The 19,260-nt window shown below is 41.9% G+C and overlaps 1 protein-coding gene across 1 annotated transcript; it reads left to right on the forward strand.

The window, feature by feature from the left end:
- The first annotated feature begins 782 nt into the window (after positions 1–782).
- On the forward strand, positions 783–8,165 carry rtca (RNA 3'-terminal phosphate cyclase). The gene is made up of 11 exons (XM_030727462.1): positions 783–938; positions 1,095–1,195; positions 1,816–1,959; positions 2,086–2,209; positions 3,061–3,119; positions 3,201–3,342; positions 6,026–6,147; positions 6,442–6,500; positions 6,715–6,809; positions 6,892–6,996; positions 7,941–8,165. The coding sequence occupies exons 1-11, from the start codon at positions 888–890 to the stop codon at positions 8,037–8,039; spliced, it is 1,101 nt and encodes a 366-aa protein (XP_030583322.1). The 5' UTR covers positions 783–887; the 3' UTR covers positions 8,040–8,165.
- The last annotated feature ends 11,095 nt before the right edge of the window (positions 8,166–19,260 follow it).

The raw sequence follows: 19,260 nt of genomic DNA on the forward strand, positions 1-19,260 counted from the left end.
CTCTGTGACCGCCTTTCATCTGCAACTCATCTTCGTGAAAACAGCTTCTGTACAGTAATAAGTTTCAGCACTTGGTGCAGTTAGAGGTCAAAATAGCACTTTGAGCTAAGTGGAGAATTAAAGGAAGAAATCTAAACTGTGTTCCAGCTATCATCATTGCTGGGCAAGCTTGAAGCACTGATTAAGACCCAGAAGGAATATTATGAGTGAATTATTATGTTTTTCAATAGTACCTGGCTTTAGAAATTCTTGGGCAGATAGAGACATAAATCTGAGTCGCAAGAAGAAAAACTGAGAAATCATACTGGTTGTAAACTAAATGTGGTGCAGTCCTGGACACGTTACTGTAATAATCCAGACATCATACCAAGCATCAGTGCTGGGACTCACTAAATGGAACTGTCTAAATGGGAATATTTGTGTTTGGTTTTTAGCAGCACTAAAAATGTGGCTCAAAAAAAGAGCTACATGGCTCTTTCCTTTTAACTTCTTGCACTAAATTTAAAGATTGTGGTGGGAGAATCTGAAGGAAAGTAATTCAGGAGGGATTGAGGAGAGCTGATGGCTGAGAAAACGACTTGCAACATATTGTAGTTGCAAAAACGACATGTACAATATGTTAGCAAATAAACAAAAACATGTTTTCTAGTCTACTACTACTACTACTACTACTACTACTACTTAAACAACAACAACAACAAAAAAAAAGAAACAGTATTTAATTTGTTTTTTTTTTTTTTTTTACTTTAGTTTGAAAGCCAGCGGAAGTAGTTGCAGTTATTTCTGCTATAGACGAAGAAGAACCACAAACACAGAGGAAAGTCCTGAGGCTGCAGGCGAGCAGGGCATCAGTATCGAGTAAAAGTTAAAGAAAACAGTTGTTTTGAATGAAGATGGACTCCGGGGCTGTGGAGATAGACGGCAGTGTGATGGAGGGAGTGAGTACTCACACTTTGTAGGATGGAAGTGATTCGATGAAAAGCTGCTGGCGTTCCGCGCCGCTGCTGTGCTAACACAAAGCTAGCGGTGCGGTTAGCAGGCGGGTTTTACCTCGCTGATATCGGTTCTGTTTCCCTTTCATATGTTCTCCTCAGGGTGGACAGATCCTGAGGGTGTCCGCGGCGCTCAGCTGCATCACCGGATCCTCCGTCAAAATCACCAAAATCCGAGCCGGCAGAAGCACGCCGGGTCTGAGGTGAGTTAGCAGCTCACTGCTAGCTGGCTAACGTTAGCCTATTCATTGAAGTTGATGCATCAGTGAAGTTAATCAGAAAATAAACAAACAACCAAGTATATGCTTATTTTAGATTAGCGATAGTTTATTTGCCCCACCGTGTGAACATTAATGCGTCAACCTCCTCCCGGTTTTATCCGGCTGCTTTTGTTGAGACATTCAGCCTGATGCAAAATGCAGCTTGTGTTAAATCCAGACTTGATTCAAAATGTTCATGTAATGCGGCCGTCTGTCAGCGCACAGTGCCGCTGACATCTATTAACTCTTAGCAGAAGTATTAAAATGATTACGTGCCGCAGTCTTTCCAGAAAAATTTAGCTCTTAATCAGTTGGTCTAACTCGATTTTATTGATTATTGGTTGGGGCATTATATTTGCGACGTTTTTGCACAAAATCTGCTAAAATCTTTTTTGGTTAGCGGGTCTTCCGATCAATTTTAAAATATGCCAGATTTGTGTTCTCTCTGAATCAGTATCTTTAGTGGAAACAGTTTCATGAGACAGAAGGCCCTGTAAATATTACAACTTTAAAATTTCAAATGAAGTCCGGTAACAGTTTTGATCTATTGATTGTGTGTACAGACCGCAGCACCTGAACGGCCTGCAGCTGGTCTCAGATCTGTGTTCGGGCAGTCTTCAGGGAGCCAGTATTGGCTCCACTGACATCAGTCTGACTCCAGGAAAAATCCAGTCTGGAAACTACACAGCTGACACACAGACTGCAGGGTAAGGCCGGCCCACTGACTACGTCTGGCACTAATACAAAAGCTCTTGATTGGTTTTTGTTTTAAACATTAAATGTCTCTCTCTCTCTATATATATATAATCACGTCTTGTGTGTATGTGTGTCAGGAGTGTGTGTCTCCTGCTGCAGGTTGCTCTGCCTTGTGCTCTTTATGCTGATGCTGCCTCCCAGCTTTGTCTGAAGGGAGGAACCAATGCAGAGATGGCTCCTCAGATCGACTACACTGTCAAGGTACTCAGCAGAGATGCGCCATAGCCCTATAACAGAAAGAAGCGAGGCTCTAAGATAAAAATCAATTTGTTGAAGAAAACCTGCCACAAGCCGGTTAAGTTCACACAGTGTGTTACCATGGTAACTGACTCAGAGCTTCAGTTAACTGTTTCTGGGACAGAAAACCCAGTTTCCCTCATTTCAGGGTTAACAAACTCAGAGCTTTCACTAAATTTGCTTTCTGGAATGTGACCCTGATGCCTGATTTCTGTGTTTACAGGTTCAGGAATTGTGCATTTTGAGAATAAAGTCAAAATTTTGAGAAAAAAGTCAAAATGTGGAGTCAAACTGCCACGTGACATCTGCTGTACCCTCTCCAAACTGTCTTGTGTTATGAGTTAGTGAAACTATACTTTAGAATTGGTTTTAGTAACAAGGAAATTATTTCTGTTTTAGTACATAAACACAATGTAGTGATAAGTATGAGGACGTTGAAGAGATGGTGCAGGAAGCTGCATCTGCTCAGAAGAAAAAAACAAACTGGTAATGGTCAGATGCGAGGATATCGGTGGTTGCACCTTCATGCAGTACAGAGGGGATATGTAGAATCACAAGACACAGTAAAACAGCTGATCAAGTTGTTTCATCGGCCCGAGGCGTTTTGTAGAGGGTACAGCAGCCGTGGCAGTTGTTGGACTTGAAATGACGACTTTAATCTCAAAATAGTATTTCAACGTTTTTCTTGAAATTTTGACTTTATTCTCAAAATGCACAATTTCATTTTTTCTCAATGTGGGCCTAATACTCTTCTGTACATTCACTTTTCTGCAGTCATTGCACCCTGAAGTATTTGTTTATTTATTAATCTTCAGGTTTTCAAACCCATTGTGGAGAAGTTTGGAGTCCACTTTGACTGCGACATCAGAATGAGGTCAGTTTGCCAACGTCTGCAGAGTTTAAATGTTAGAGTACTTTTGTGTATCTGACCCTGTACTATGTATTTGTCTATCAGGGGTTTCTACCCTAAAGGTGGAGGTGAGGTGATGGTGACGGTGAATCCGGTCAAAGAACTGAAGCCCGTCACCATGACGGACAGAGGAAACATCACAAAGATCTATGGTAGAGCTTACGTCGCTGGAGTTCTACCATTCAAAGTAAAGTTTGCTTTTATTTATATAGCACCAAATCAATATCTATCTATATCTGTCTAGCTATCTATCTATCGATAGATAGATATATATAGATGGATAGATAGTTCTCAGCTGGAATAAGGTAGCATTCTCACTTCAAGTCAGGGATGATTTGCTGCCCCAAGCAGAGGACTTTAAGTATCTCGGAGTACATAATATTTAATAGTCCACATTTAATCCATTTACTCTTTAATACAGTTGGAACAGTTATCCTTCATCATCAGGATTGTTCATCCCTGAGTTAGCCAGTTTGGATGAGTAACTGCGGTAGCAGCCCAGTTATTTGTCATATCAGGTCCTGGTGTTGCCCAGCGCTTCATTCCAGAGCCTTGTTATTGGATGTTTTCCTTTGTGACATTGAAAGGTTCTTGCTCTAGAAGGCTGGTGTGATCTGCTCTCAGATCCACCAGGCTCTTGGAGTTGGTGTTGTGTGACGCTTCTTTCTCTTCCAGTATTGTTCAGTCTCGGCTCTGGGTGGGTCATCCCTTGTAGGAAAGTGCTTTCCTGCTTAGTGTGCCAAATCTTTAGTTATTTCTTGACCTCTTTTAGTGTTTTAGTGCATCGGTAATAAATGTAGCTTGTTTGTAGCTTTGGAGTCCAGGCTCAGTGAATTGGAGACGGGGCTCCGCACTGTTGAAAACAGTCCTATAGCTACCTAGGCCCTGGTAGTTGGTGCTTGCCAAAGTAGCTTAGCCCCGGTTAGCCCCACCAAAATAAAAAAAAGTTTTTTGGTGACAATATTCTTGGAAATGTGAAGCTAGAGACTCCAGCGACCATAGTCGATTGTATTCCTGGGACCAGAGAAGGTGACACTGAAGCAAATTTGAAATTGCTGGCTAAGAGTAAGGATATATTTGATAAGGCTGTAATTCATGTTGGCATTTTTGACACTCAGTTGTGTTGATCAGAGGTCACTAAAATTAAAATAGAGTCATGTGTAACTTTGCCAAAATCATATTGGATTCTGTAAAAACGATGGCGTGTATACCCAGATGTTGTCCTTCAACCGCTGTCTGACTAGGTGGTGTCCAGAAAATGACACAAGCTTTACTGACAACTGGAAAACGTTCTGGAGAAAACCTGGTCTTATTAGGAGAGATATAATCCGTCCCACTTTGGACCGCTCAGCTTTTATTTCTAGAAATTTGGCTTAATTTTATTAAACCCCCAAAATGTGACTATTCAGAGTTGAGACCAGGAAGCAGAGTTGCAGTCTTACAATTTTATGCCTGTGAAACTGTTATCTTTGCAGCTTCCCTCCTCCTGTCACCACTCCCCAGATTCCTGTCTGCTCCCAGACCACCAAAAAAGACAAACCAAAAATCAGCAGCAAAAAAAGTATAAGAATTCACAGAGAGAAAAAAGTAGAACAGCCATCACCAATAGGCGGACCTCGGTCCGGATCCGGACCGAAATGATGTCTTAAGGGGGCCCGAACCTAATACCAAAACAGAAATAACCACTTAAATAAAATCTTGTTGAGCGCTTTCTGGTTTACCGGCGCAGCTTTTACAGTCCTTAGGGTAGTAGTGAAGCGTCCAAGGAAACCCACTGACCAATTGCATGCGAGTTTGGCTATACCACGTGATACCACCAAGCTGGTTCCTGCCAGCTGGTAAACTTTGTAACAAACAGGGTTATTATAGTTAACGAAAACGAACTAAATAATGAAAACTGAAACTGAAAAAAACATTTTCATTAACTGAAATAAATAAAATCTATAATTAAAAGCAAAAAACAGTATTGTGAGTTTACAAAACTAACTAAAACTAAGAGAAATTATAGATAAAATGACCTTTGTTTTCGTAATTTCATTAAAAAACCCTTGTGGATTCATATGAATCATTTTTTTCCGCTCTAACAGTTTAAGCTGGGACCGCCATCAGGCAACTGTGTGCTTTTGTGTGCATGCTCACCGCATCGGTCCGCAAAGTAATGGCGGTGGTCTGCCGAGAAACCGTAACCTGACGTGCGCCTCCGGAGAAATCGAACTACATGTCGGGTCGTGAAATTTTGTCTGACTGGACCTCTTTAAATTTCATTTGAATACCCCTGCAGTAGAACATCCTCAACTGCACCAAAATGTGGCTTATTAAACATTAGTTATTTCTCTTCTAAGTCCCTGTTAGTAAATTAATTTAACCCTGTTCACCCTAATTAGAAGAAGAAGAAGAAGAAGAAGAAACAGCCTTTATTGTCCCACAGAGGGGAAAACTCAAAAACCAGTTTTAGTTATCATCCTTCTGGCCCTCAGGCTTATCTTTTTTGCTCAGTTCTGATAAGAATCATCCACTATAAAAAGATGTTGAAAATGACAGCCTCAACATTGCATTTAACTTTTTATTAGACCATCTTTAAAAAAATTCCTGGCTATTTGGAAGCAAAATATAGGGAGGGGGACGGTCAAGACTTCTGCATAGTACTGTCCTGTCTATAAATAAAATTTCTGTGTATGTAGTTTTACAAATGGAGAGAGCCAGGGTGGATATAGTATGTTGACATTTGGATGGTCAGCTTGGAAAAAAAAAAAGGTATTAAATCTCTATAATAAGTTTTTGTGTTTATGGTCTCAGCGTTTTGCTGTTATTGTCAATTGTATATTTTTGTGTCTTTATTGAGCTAACTGTAGTGTTTTGTGTTTTTTAAGTTGGCTAAAGACATGTCAGCTGCTGCTGTTCGAACCATCAGGAAGGAAATCAAAGAACTTTACATCAACATCCAGCCACAGCAAGAGAAGGAAAAGGCCTGCGGGAATGGGAATGGCATAATGTAAGCTCTGCACATGTGCTGCATTCACTGTTGGTAGGCAAGATGGAAAATAATGTTCTGGTATTACCAGATACCACAAAGAATAACAGCATAATATTGCTGCTCAGAGCTCATAAGATTAAATGAGCTAAATTTCTCTTTAACACTGAAGTCATGAAAGAGCAAAAGCAGCTGGTTTTAAACAGTGAATGTTTTACATTAGCTTTAACTATGGGAGATCCCACAGGAAGTGAATGTTAGTAATAAAACAGGTGTGTCATCAGCTCTCTAACTGCTTCTTCACGTCTCTTTCAGAATCATCGCAGAGTCCTCCACAGGGTGCATATTTGCAGGTTCAGCTCTGGGAAAGAAAGGTGAGGCGGTCATTTGAACCAGCAGGTGGCAGCAACGCTGCAGTAATGCAGAATAAAAACTGACATCTTATTGAGAGTCACTTTATTGTGAAATGTAATTTATATGAAGGCTTTCTAAATGTTCTAATTCTAAAAACAATAGAACGTGTTTTGACAATTTATTCAGCCAATCATGTTCTGTAACAGGTGTGTTTTTTTTGTCTTTTTTTCCCAGGTGTGTATGCAGATAAAGTGGGTATTGAAGCTGCTGAGATGTTGCTGAAGAACATCCGACACAATGGCTGCGTGGATGAATTCCTGCAGGACCAGGTGAGAGTCAAACACACACACAGACACACAGGTACACACCTGGTAACCTCACTGTGACCTTACTCTTGATTCTCCTCCTCAGGTCATTATTTTCATGGCGCTGGCAAATGGAACGTCTCGGATTCGAACCGGCGCTGTGACACTACATACACAGACAGCCATTCACATCGCAGAGCAGCTGACTCAGGTCAGGAATACTTGGAGCGCACAGACTCTACACCAGTGGTGCATTTACAGAGTGCATTTCTATTATTTAATCATTGCATGTAGAGTGTGACTCCTCTCAAAAAGAAGCGTGATTGTATAGAAGTCTCTGAGCCTCACCTCCATTGATCTATGACCTTAGTAAACACTTAGAGATTATGGTTTGGAGTCTGAGTGACTGCGACATGATGTTCACTTTGTAAGTTATGATCCCACTAGAGTGGTAAACAAGACAAAGCAGGACAAAGGGATGAAGCTGGGCGTGCTCTGCTGTGGGAATGACAAGTTGCTACCATATGATCATGCAGTGTTCTTCGGTTTCTCTGTAGCAACCCCTCATTTGTCACAGCCACTGTCAACACACTAAGATGGCATGGGTGAAACTGTTCAGCTTGAAGCTTCACAATAGGACTTCACTAACCAGTGGATGTCATCTCAGTGGCTGCATCCATTTCCTATATATATATAGACATGAGTGTCATACATAGTGGTGTTTGCAAAAGTTCTGCTTTTACAGTTTAAAAATGTCACAGCCCAGGAAACATGAGCTGATAGTGAAACAGATGTGCCAGGATTTGTGTTTATTTGAGCTTCATGGAATAATGATGGGAATTAAGATTTTTAATGGACTAAATAATATGAATATAATTTTTTAAACTAAGTGGTGTTGTCATGGAATAATGCAAACTGAGAAATGTATCTTTTTGTCCATTATTTGAAACACAAATACGTTTTATAACTTACAAACACATTTGCTCAAAAATAAACCAAAACTTTATAAGCTAAAGGGGAACTTGCAGCTTTGCATGATTCACACCTCAGAATAATCCTTCTTTATGTTATTAGTGCTCTTTGATGCAGCTTCAGTTCATCCACCGTCTGATTCAAGCTCATCACTTATTAACTTGTATGTTGTTATGTTTGCAGGCAAAATTCACAATAACAAAGTGCGAGGATGAGCTGAGCAGAAACGTTACCTACATCATCGAATGTCAAGGATCAGGAGCAGTGAACCCCCACCTGTAGCAGAACACACTCCACACACTGATCACGCACTCGGTAGCTGCTCCTAACATGGCCGACCCTCTTAGTTTCTGTCTCTCAGGGTTTTCCATAAATACTGTAATAAATAAATCTTCCTGTGTTCACGTGTTTCTGCCTGTTTTTAATTGATTTAAGGGAACACTTCCAATATTTCCCCATGTGCACTTTAGTTTCCTGGCTCTCAGGTTGTTAGTTTGACTCTTTGACTCCAAGGAGCATGATCCTGAATCTTCTTTCACCAACAAGAATTTCAGCTTTGTACGTAATAAAGTCCAATTAGGACTTATTTAGTTCAAGGTTGTAAAAGATTGTTCCTGAAGTTCAGCAGTGTTTTGGTTCACAATTATGCAGTTGTCACGTTTTCATATATCCACAATCTAAATTGAGATTTAAGGGAAGCATAAGATGAGGTCAAGGTTAGGACTGTACACAGCTTTACTGTAATTAAGCCTTTGAGTTGAGACTGAGTCTGTTCTGAGCTTCTCAGTAACTGAAGGATTAGGACTATCTGAATAACATTTCTGAGATGTATAGTAATAAGTTTTGAGATGCTTTTTTTCAGTCCAATTCAGACTTTTTTGAAGATTCTGGGATTCTAAATCAACATTGACCTCTACCTAAAAAATGGCCACTAATAAGGTCAAAAACCCACAATATTTAAGGTCAAGTTTGAGTCACAATTACAGTTGTAGATTAATATGACAATATCAGCTGTTCATGACTGTCACTGCACGGTTGGCTCCAGCTCCTCACAGCACTGACTCCATGGCTACAATGGATCCTTGATATATTCCAGTGTAATAAATAACATCCTGGTGATTTTAGCTCACAATCTGCATGTTAGCAGAAGCATCCACGCTTTGGAGAGCCTTTGAGTTAGGCCTTCTCAGAAGAGCGCACACAGTGACTGGGATGAAATAACTTGTGCTTCCTGAACTACAATGAAATGTGTACTGCTCCACCGGGGAATGTTTGGCATTCCTGGTTTACTGGTCACATCTGAAGCTGCTCTACCTAGATGATCTAAAATGATTCTCAAACATGGTATGGAAAAGCTAAACACAGATGTGGGGAAGAAAGGAGGTACCTCTCATTTCTTGCGTGTTCTCAGCTGTTCTCCATTTCTGGTGTTTGGTGGTTTTATACATATTTGCATCCTGACTGCCTGCATGGCTGCAAAAATTTTGGCTCAACATTTACCATTTGTGTGTAACCACATTCACTTTTAGCTGTGAACCAGTTGAAACTGATGAAATAATGAGTTAACTGTAATACAATATTTAAGTGAGATTCTGACTTTATACTCTAAAATCCTGACTTTGAGATGGAAACACTTAAGAAAATGGCTTTTTCACTGTTGAAAATGTGACTTTCCAAAACCAAAATGTGTGCTTCATGTATGAGGGAGTGCTGTGTCGTGTGAGCAGCTTTATTCAGGCCATAAGCTGATACAAATAGCCATAAAGTGAGTTATTGTTAAGGGCACTGGGAAAGTCTGCCTGTCATGAGTGATCTACATGTGGGACAACAGGACAATGGCCCTTTGAGGGGTCAGAATTGGCCATGACAGCAGTGTTTTTATTCTGTGTTCAATAAATTAAATTCGTATCTATGTTGTATGCTGTGGTGTTTTTAGTTATTTAGATCAGTTTGTGAAGTTTTGAGTTGCCCGCAGACCCGGCAGGAAGATGACCCAAAGTCAAACAGCCCCAGACTTGGCCTTACTCCCCACAGCACCCATTCCTCAGGGTCCCCAAAGTGCTCCAGATAAAATAAGGAAAGAAGAAGAGAAATGAAGGGATTACATTCATAACTGCAATATAATGCAACACATATTAGGAATTAGGAATGCATCATCAATGTTAGATTAGATTGTAAAGTACAAAGGAACAAAACAAATCAGAAAAACAAAAAGATCCCTTAGAGATCGGGTGAGGAGTGGAGCTGCTGTCATATTGAAAGGAGCCAGTTGCGGGGGTTCAGGCATCTGGCTAGGATGCCTCCTGTGTGAAGTGTTCCGGGCATGTCCCACTGGGAAGGGACCCTGGGGCAGGCCCAGGACATGCCGGAGAGAGTCTATCTCTTGGCTGACCTGGGAATGACTCGGGTGTTTACCCGGATAAGCTGGAGGTGTCTGGGGAGAGCGAGGTCTGGCTTTCTTTGCTTGGGCTGCTCCAGCAGGTGGAAGCCAAGCGGGGGAACAAAGCACAAACTGCATCGTTTATTATGACAGCAACAAAAATTGTGAAGATGCCATCAACAAGAGAGAAGGAAAAAGAACAAATAACTGGCTGTAGGTAAAAGAAAAGGTGAAACTACGTTTATTTCAGTTGTTTAGTTAATATTTGTTTTTAAATTTTAGTGAAGATATGGGTTGGCTCAGGTCTTTCACTGACTGGAAGTGTGAATGTGTGTCAGTGGGTGAATGAGGCATGTTGGTGCTTATGTAGAGTAGAAAGGCACTATATAAGAATGAGTCCATTTACATTACAGCCCCTGGTGTCTGCTACAAATTGAGACGATACAAAAACAGGCTCCAGATGTCGTTAAATACAAGGCAGGTTTATTGTTGCTGTTTTTTTTATTGCTATTATTTTTATTTATTTTTAATTTCCAGTTTGGAAATATAGTTTTCTTGGCAATGGCTTGAGAAATAAGAAGCAGATTTCTGTATTTAACTGGGAGGTTGTCAACTTCTGTAATGTTACCCAGCAAAACGAGTGATGGAGGAATTCTACAGCTCGGAATACTGGCCAGTCTCTGTCCCCGTTGTATAGGAGGAGTGATCTGTTGGACCTGTGTGCACTGCAGACAGGTGTTTGTGACATTTGGGTTGTGTGCATCCTGTGAGTCATTTTGTAAGTTGTAGATTTGTATTGTTAGTCAGAGACAAAATGCTGTTACCAAGTCAGAATTACAGAGGAAAACAAAAGTTCAGATTTTATTTTCGGGGGTGCCAGCTTTCTGCAGGTGGTATCAGAAGAATAGAAAAAAAAATAGCGAGTTTGAGGTAGAATTTAAAATTTTACTGTTTCAGTTTTGCCAATTAATAATAATGGAAGGCTGGTGCAGTAATGATTTTCTGTCCTTTTTAGCAATGTAGTGATGTTTGTAGTGATGTTTGTGGGGCTTTTATTATGATTTTGCCATATTGATGCTAAAAATGGCAAATAAAGATGCAGAAAGTGGGCATCCTTATCTGGCTGCTTGGTGAAGTGTGATCTGATCCCATTTGTGATTATTGTGGCTGTGGCTGGAATGAACAGTTGTCAAGGCCTTCAAAGGCATTAGCAGTGAACGGGCTCTGAAGCAAGCCTCAGGAGCGAGTTAGTGTTAATTGGCTTTGTTGTCACCGACCGAGCAAAAACAGAGGAACTGAGCAACGGGGAGGATCCAGAGGAATGAAGCCAGCAACTCTGGGAGAGAGGAAGGAGAGTCAGTCCAGACAGAATCCGATGCTGAGCTGTTAATCAAAGCTTCAGTAGGTGCTCTAGAGAGTTGGTCAGGATGATTAGTCAGGAACTATCAGATGTTTGCTCTTCAGCCACACCAGAGTCACTGGAAGGTGAAAGAAAAATGTAGCGCTTGGAAAACACGGGACTGCACTGAGGCCACAGAGGAGCCAGATTACCACTCTAACAAGCACAAGAATCTGGTGGAGACTGGATGGTGGAGTTGGTCCTTAAATACCAGCTGTGATAAAACCAATAAGATGCAGGTGTGGTAGCTGAAGAGCAGGAGACTGGGACGTTATTGTGGGAATTGCTTTAATTTCTGTTGTTACTCTGAGAAATACTGGTGATAAAATTGTTTCTAGAATTCAAATGCAAATTGATCAGACCCAGGTGGTTTGTAATTTGGTATTTTGCTAAGTGCTTTATAGAGCTCATCAGTGGCAGCAGGTTCAGTTAACACGTTTGCTTGTTCTTTGGATATCGGCCGTAATTCTAGATATTAATTAATTTTTTTTAAAACGTTTTCACTCTCAGCTTGTGTTGGGTCATAGAAGTGTAGCTGGCTATGAAAGGCACGTAATACATTATTAAGGTCATCTGGGTTTGAATAAAGTATTGACAGGATATTATTTAATACATTTTTCATTACTTTTCTAAGATTTCAACTGATGCAATTTCTTCCCAAAGAACAGTGGAGTTCATTTTGCTGTGAGAGCTGAATTCTGGGTTCTGTACATTAACAAGCTGCACTGAGTCAGAACCAACTGCCTCTCCAGGGTCCAGGTGTGTCAATACTTGCAGATCAAAACAGGTAACTGGTTCCAGACTTTTCCAGACCTGGTCCTAGATGTAGACCTGGACTTCCTGTGGTCCTTGTCCTGTTTCTGTGATGTCATCAGTGTGTTGTGTTGTTGGTTGCCCCTCTAACTCACCTGCTGCAGGTGAGCTGATGTATGGTGTGTGTATGGCAGGAAGTCCAGCTCAAAATGTGTGTTGAAACCTGAAGAGGCTGTAAACTCATACCTCTGTCCCCTCTGGAACCAGGAGTAACCTGATCCAGGACACCTGACACCTCTTCCCTTCAGCTGTAGTCTTACAGTCTGCTTGCTGCCGTGCAACATGGCAGACACTGGGTCCTGGAGGACCCACCAGGACAACCCTCTGATCGTCCAGCCGGGACCCGGACCCGGACAAGGCCTGGGACAGGGTCTGGGACGAGGAGCAGGGCCAGGACCAGAAACTGGATCGGCTCCAAACCGTGTGTGGATCTCACTGATCGCAGGTGAGTGTGAAGTCATCATTGTGATATACATAGATGCTCAGTGGACTGCTCTGCAGTATAAACAGAGCAGAAACCTTAACATGACTCTTCAGTTTGGAACTAAATCCAGCCAATCAGAATGGATTGTTTCACCTGCATTTCACAAAAATTATCTTTTTGAGAATTTTCCAGAAGCCATTTGATGAGCTCAGGAAAGACAAAGTAAAAACAAAACAGAATCAGCTCTTATTTTGATTCATTTTAGTCTGAGAATCTGCTGTTAACCACAGATTCCAGACCTCTGAAAATGAAGAAGAAGAAGCTGCAAACTTTATTTCAAATTAACTTTGGACACCTTTATAAAAATTCAGAATTTATGCTGTGTAAACACTATGCTAATTATAAAGTTTGGATATCAGTTTTAAGTTCGAATTCTGGGATTTTTTTTAGAGATTTTTTATAGACTATTTTTTCATAAGAATAATAAAATGAGAAATGCTTTATTTATACCATATGTGTAAAATATATATTTTTTTACAGCTGTTGAAATATAACATTATTATTATTATTACTATGAAGAAAATTTCTAGTGTACTTGCTGTTGCTGAATTGTAAGTCAAACCAAGAAAGCCAAGAAACACTGGAAGCAAAAAGTAGCTTAAAACTAGGAAAACAGAAAGCTAGAAGCAGGTCATGGTAAAGGCATTCTGATCTAAGTCCCAAAATGTAACTTTAATATTTATGACTTTTTTAGACAGTGGAGTTTTTCAAAGGTGGAACTAAATGTAGAGACTGTTATCAATAGCCAAATCTGTGGGTGAAAGAGACCTACTGTAGGAACATGGCAAAACTAAATTCTATTATGTGGTGGATTTTATTTTGAAGGGCTAAAATGCCTAAACACATTCTGTTTACCAACAGTAGTCATAAAGGGAATCACTAAGAGAGCCATGGAATGGTTCATTATATGCAGAAAAGCTAGCCTCTTTTATAAGTCGTGGTAACTGGCTTTAAAATTTGCGAGCTTTTATTTTGACAATCTGACACACTCTTTAGTTTTATTTTAAGGATGAAACAAAGCGTAGACACTGTGTTTCAATCCCTACATCTGTGTGTGAAAGAGACAGCTGAAAACATTTTGTTGAAATGTCATTTTAATTTTCATGAACATTTAACGTCAAAGTCTTCAGCACCTGCCAGTTATTATTTTTTTTAATGCTTCTTTTAACGGTCTGCCCGTTTAACGTCTGCCCATTTAACGTCTGCCCGTTGTGTCCGTTTGCCTACAAGGCTCAACATGGTTCTCCATTGGCAATGTGTTGGCAGCTGTGGACAGCCACCTGGCCCTTTCCTTTTTTCAGATATCAAACAAAATTTGATATCAGTCACTGATAACCTGAGTAAATACAAAATGAAATGATGATTTTATTTATTAAGGAGAAAACTATCCAAACCTACCTGCCCTGTGTGGAAAAGTAACTGACCCCTAAACCTAATAACTGGTTGTGCCACCCTTGGCAGCGAGAACTGGAATCAATCATTTGTGATAACTGACAATGACTCTTTCACATCGCTGTGGAGGAACATCAACCCACTCTTCTTTGCAGAATTGTTTGAATTCAGCTGCATTTTAGGGCCTGTTTAAGGTCATACCAAAACATCTCAATTTAACTCTGGAGTTGGTCCCTCCAAAATGGGGGGTGGAGGGTGGAGGGCTGGAGTTCAGGTGAGACTGAGGCTGTTTTTGAGACGAAGAATTTTGAGGAAATCTCGCCGCTTCCTTGAGTCATCAGGGTACTTCATGGTTTCCTCACTGGATGCTTTTGACAGGACGGGCTGTGTCCGTGAAGATTTCCTGATTCGTCGGTGGACCCGATGGCCTCCCCACCGGTGAGCGAAACGGGCTGTGCAGAGGATCCTCTGCGGTTCTGCGCATCTCTGCATGGTTACCCTCTGCAGAGATCCTTGTCCCAGCATTAGGATTGCATTGATAAATGCGCATTCCATCTCAAATAAAACTTTCATCCTGAGTGATCTGGATCCAAAGTGAAAGGTTTCCTGCACGTTTCTCAGCCCGCCTTGTTCCGGTGGAGGCCTTGCTGCAATTTTTAGAAGCACCTTTGTGTGCTGATGGGTGAGCACAGAAACGTTCTCTTCATTTGAGCTTCAGATCACTAAAGTTGGAAGAATTAATCAGTTTTATTGCATTTTAATATACAAGTGTATATGTGTCTACATACACATATACACTTGTTTCATGTTCCCGTTTTCCTGACTTTGAGTGCTAGAGTGGTGCAGTGGATGTCCAAGGAGATTGTCTGTTGGGTTTGATATGGTCAGTGTTCAGTAGTGTAACAGCTCTGTGGTGAAGGCTGTTTTTCAGTCTTGAGGTCCGGGTGTACAGTGTCCTGTAGCGCCACCCTGAAGGCAGGGGGGTGTAGAGGCAGTGTCTGGGATGTGTGCTGTCCCTTATTATGGCTGTGACCCACCTGGTCCAGCATATGTCCTCTAGTCTGGGGAGCTGGGAGCCAGTGATCCTCTCAGCAGTCTTGATGATACGCTGGAGAACTTTCCTGTTGTCTGAAGTGCAGCCAGACTACTATACTGAGATGTGGTATGTGAGGGCGGACTCAATGGTTGACCTGTAGAAGCTCACCAGCAGCTGTTGTGGGAGGCGTGCTCTCTTCAAGCACCTCAGGAAGTGAAGCCTCTGGAGACCTTTCTTGACCGTCACTGTTGTGTTGACAGTCCACGTCATGTCATAGCTAATGTTGACCCCGAGGTACTTGTTGCTCTGCATGACCTCCACTCTTTCCCCGCTGATGGCGATCGGGTGATGGATGAGGGGCCTCAGGCTCCTGAAGTCCAGGATCAGCTCCTTTGTCTTTGGTGCGCTGAGGATCAAGTTGTTCTCTAAGCTCCTGTTCTCCAGGTTCTCAGTCTCTGTTCTGCAAGCAGCCTCGTCGCTGGATGGAATCCTGCCTACCACTGTGGTGTCTTATGCAAACCTTATGATGGTGTTGGTCTTGTGGGTGGGTTTGCAGTCTTGTTTGTAAAGGGAGAAGAGGCTCAACAAACAGCCCTGAAGAAGACTACGGTGCATTGGACAGGTAAGTTTTGTGTAGGCAGTTTAGGGTAATAAATTTAGCCTTATTTGTTGATCATTTCTAAGATACTGAAGTGTGTGACCCCTTTTTTGTAAAGTGAAGTTTTTGAACCACTGTAACACAATTATGAAATGTGGTTGTGGATGGATTTTGTCATTTTGATTTTCACCACTGAATATGTATTCAAGCAGAACGAAGATATTTTCTGATGTCAATGTAAGAGGTCAAAATAAACAGCAACAAAAACTCTGTGAAAGCATTGGAATTTCAAATTGTAAAGCTTCAAAGCCAAGGTTAATAAACTTAAAGGTGCTATAAAGGCAATTAAAGCGCTTATGCAAACTGCAGATAGTGCTGCAAGTGTCCAGTCTCATCTTGAAGGTATAACTGAGGATGCGGGTCAACTCTATAAATCTTCAGTTGTTCCCTCAAGAGGAACAAGAAAAACAAAACGCTTGGTTCTCAAGTATACTTGCACATAACAGTGGATTCATGGAGAATGTAAAGAATGGCTTTCTAATGTAAGGTTTGCTTGTTTTGTACAGATGGACATAGTATGGATTGGTGCCTTTTATTGGAAAGGAAAACGCACAGTAAAAATATGTCTGTCTTTAAGGAAAATGGGTTGTGTTTGGGATGTTTGTGCACAGGAGCAAGTGCATGTTGACTCTAAAGGAAAGGAAAGTGATTTAGAACAAAGTAAAATGAGACCAGAAACAGCAAATGAAAACGCTTTAATTTCTGTGCAATCTAGTGGTGTTACTGGGTCCGGTGAACATGACTGTACACTCTCCATACTACCAGTTTGAGCGAAGTCTAAGAAAGGAGATGAGACATTGATCACCTATGCCTTCCTGGATCCTGGAAGCTCAACAACAGTTTATATGGAAGGGCTAATGAATAAATTAAATCTCACAGGGAGAAGGACAAGCGTTCTCCTACGGACAATGGGTCAGAAGAAAGTTGTCCTGTTACATTGTTTCAGATTTGGAGGTGGCTGGATTGGATACAAACTGTTTTTGTGTTGCCAGATATATTTACTCAGAGTATGCCTGTCCATCAAGGCAATATTCCTAGATTAGAAGATCTTCAAAGATGGCCACACCTGTAACATGTGAAGGTAACAGAGATTGATTCAAGGGTGGAGCTGCTGATTGGAGCATGGGAAGTTATTCAAAGTGAGGGTGGTGGTCCTTACGCAGTCAAAACTATATTAGGTTGGACTGTGACTGGTCCTCTCAGAGAGAATGCAATAGTTCACTGCTTGTCAATAGGATTTTTGTTTCTAAGCTTGAGGAATTGTGTTGGTGGATGGTCATTATAGTATTGCCCTGCCTTTGAGACAAGATGATGTAAAAATGCCTAATAAAAAAATGCTTGCTGAACAATGTGCTCTAAATCTCAAAAGGAGGTTTGATAGGGACAGTCTATTTCAGGCAGATTATACCAACTTCATGAGTGATGCACTTTCCAAGGGATACGCTGAGAGGGTGCCAACTGAGGGTTTAGACCGTTGTGATGGAAGGGTATGGTATATACCACACCATGGTGTGTCACCCAAAGGAGAAAAGGATGAGTTGTTTTTGACCGTGCAGCTGCATTCCAAGGGACACCTTTAAATGTCCGGCTTGTTCAGGGCCCAGATGTGAAATAGCTGTTTGTTTCAGTTGGCTGTCCAGAGGAGAACAGCTTGAGTCAACCTCCACAGCTGCCAACAGCATTGCAGGTGGTGCTGCACTGAGGGAACACTCAACTCCACTTCCTGAGGGGGAAATATTCGAGGCTGATAACTCAGGCTCACTTCAAAAGGGGACAAGCCTGTGTTGGATGATGTCATGGTATTGTGGGCATATTCCACCCAGGCCAGGTGCGAACTCCAAGGGGCTTGGTTGGTGGAGGCAACACACCATAGTGCTGCCTCCAGTTCCTGGTTTAGACGGCCGGTTTGGCCATTGTTTTGGGGATGAAATCCGGAGGACAAGCTTACCTGAGCACCTAGAGAGGAACAAAACTCCTTCCATACATGGGACGTGAACTGAGGGCCTCTGTCTGAAACTATATCCAAGGGAATGCCATGAAGACAGAAAACATGGTCAGTGAGGAGCCGGGCAGTTTCGAGAGCACTGGGAAGCTTAGGCAGGGCAAGATGAGCTGCTTTGGAGAACCGGCCGATTATAGTCATGATAGTAGTGTTACCTGAAGATGGTGGACGTCAGGTGACAAAGTCGATGGAGAGGTGGGACCAAGGGCGGCCTGGGACTGGCAAGGGTCAGAGCTGTCTGGTTGGGTGGGCTGAGGAGACTTTATTCCGAGCACAGATGGTATAGGCCCCCACATACTCCAGCATGTCTCGAATCAAGGTGGGGCACCAAAACAGTCTCTAGAGAAACTTAATCGTATGACAGATTCCAGGTTGACATGTGAACTTGGCTGTGTGGGCCCAGTGAATTACCTGCATTCAGTCTCTTAGCTGTTTGGATATAGGTGAGGTTTTGTCAGTCCAAACCAGGAATGGGTGCTCTGCTCCCTCCAGCCAGTGTCTCCATTCCTCAAATGCCAACTTAACGGTGAGCAGTTCCCGGTCTCCAATGTCATAGGTGTGCTCTGCGGAAAATAAGTGGTGAGAGAAAAAGGCACAAGGATGCAACTTATTTTTTGCCCTTTGGGATAACGCAGCCCCTACCCCCGAATCTGAGGCATTCACCTCCACTACAAACTGAAGAGATGGGTCTGGCTGGGCCAGTATTGCGGTAGAAGCAAAGAGGTGCTTGAGGTGATCAAAAGCTTCCTAGGCAGAGAAAGTCCAGCGGTAAGGCTGCTCTGGGAAGTTAGAGCAGTTAGATGTTGCACCACTTGACTGTAGTTGCGAATAAAGTGGCAATAAAAATTGGCAAAACCCAGGAAGCGCTGCAACTGTTTACGGCCAGAAGGAAGAGGCCAGTTAACCACTGCTTCAGTTTTAACTGGGTCTGCCAGGATGCTGTCTCTCAATGATGTACCCCAAAAAACGAGACAGTCTGAACATGAAATTCACATTTCTCACCCTCGATGAAAAGCCGGTTCTCCATCAATCTCTGCATGACCTGACGTACATGTTCCTGGTGCTCTAAAAGGTTCTTAGAAAAAAATAAGAATGTCATCCAAATAAACATAGAAAATGATCCCGGATGTCCCGTAAGATGTCATTGACTAAGCCTTGAAAGACAGCAGGAGCATTGGTCAGCCCAAACGGCATTACCAAATATTAAAAATGGCCAAGTTGAGTGTTGAAGGCTGTCTTACACTTATCGCTTTCTCTGGTATGCATTTCTCAGATCCAACTTGGTGAAAATGGTGGCCCCTGTAAGAGCTCAAAAGCAGAGGACAGAGGTAGCGGGTAT

The sequence above is a fragment of the Archocentrus centrarchus genome, chromosome 4 (assembly GCF_007364275.1).
Source record: "Archocentrus centrarchus isolate MPI-CPG fArcCen1 chromosome 4, fArcCen1, whole genome shotgun sequence".
Classification (NCBI taxonomy): Eukaryota; Metazoa; Chordata; class Actinopteri; order Cichliformes; family Cichlidae; genus Archocentrus; species Archocentrus centrarchus.

Coding starts and splice junctions, on each gene's coding strand:
- rtca (XM_030727462.1), top strand. CDS start 888: ATGAAGATGGACTCCGGGGCTGTGGAGATAGACGGCAGTGTGATGGAG. Junction 6,501..6,714: donor TTCAGCTCTGGGAAAGAAAG/GTGAGGCGGTCA, acceptor TTTTTTTCCCAG/GTGTGTATGCAGATAAAGTG. Junction 6,810..6,891: donor ATGAATTCCTGCAGGACCAG/GTGAGAGTCAAA, acceptor TCTCCTCCTCAG/GTCATTATTTTCATGGCGCT.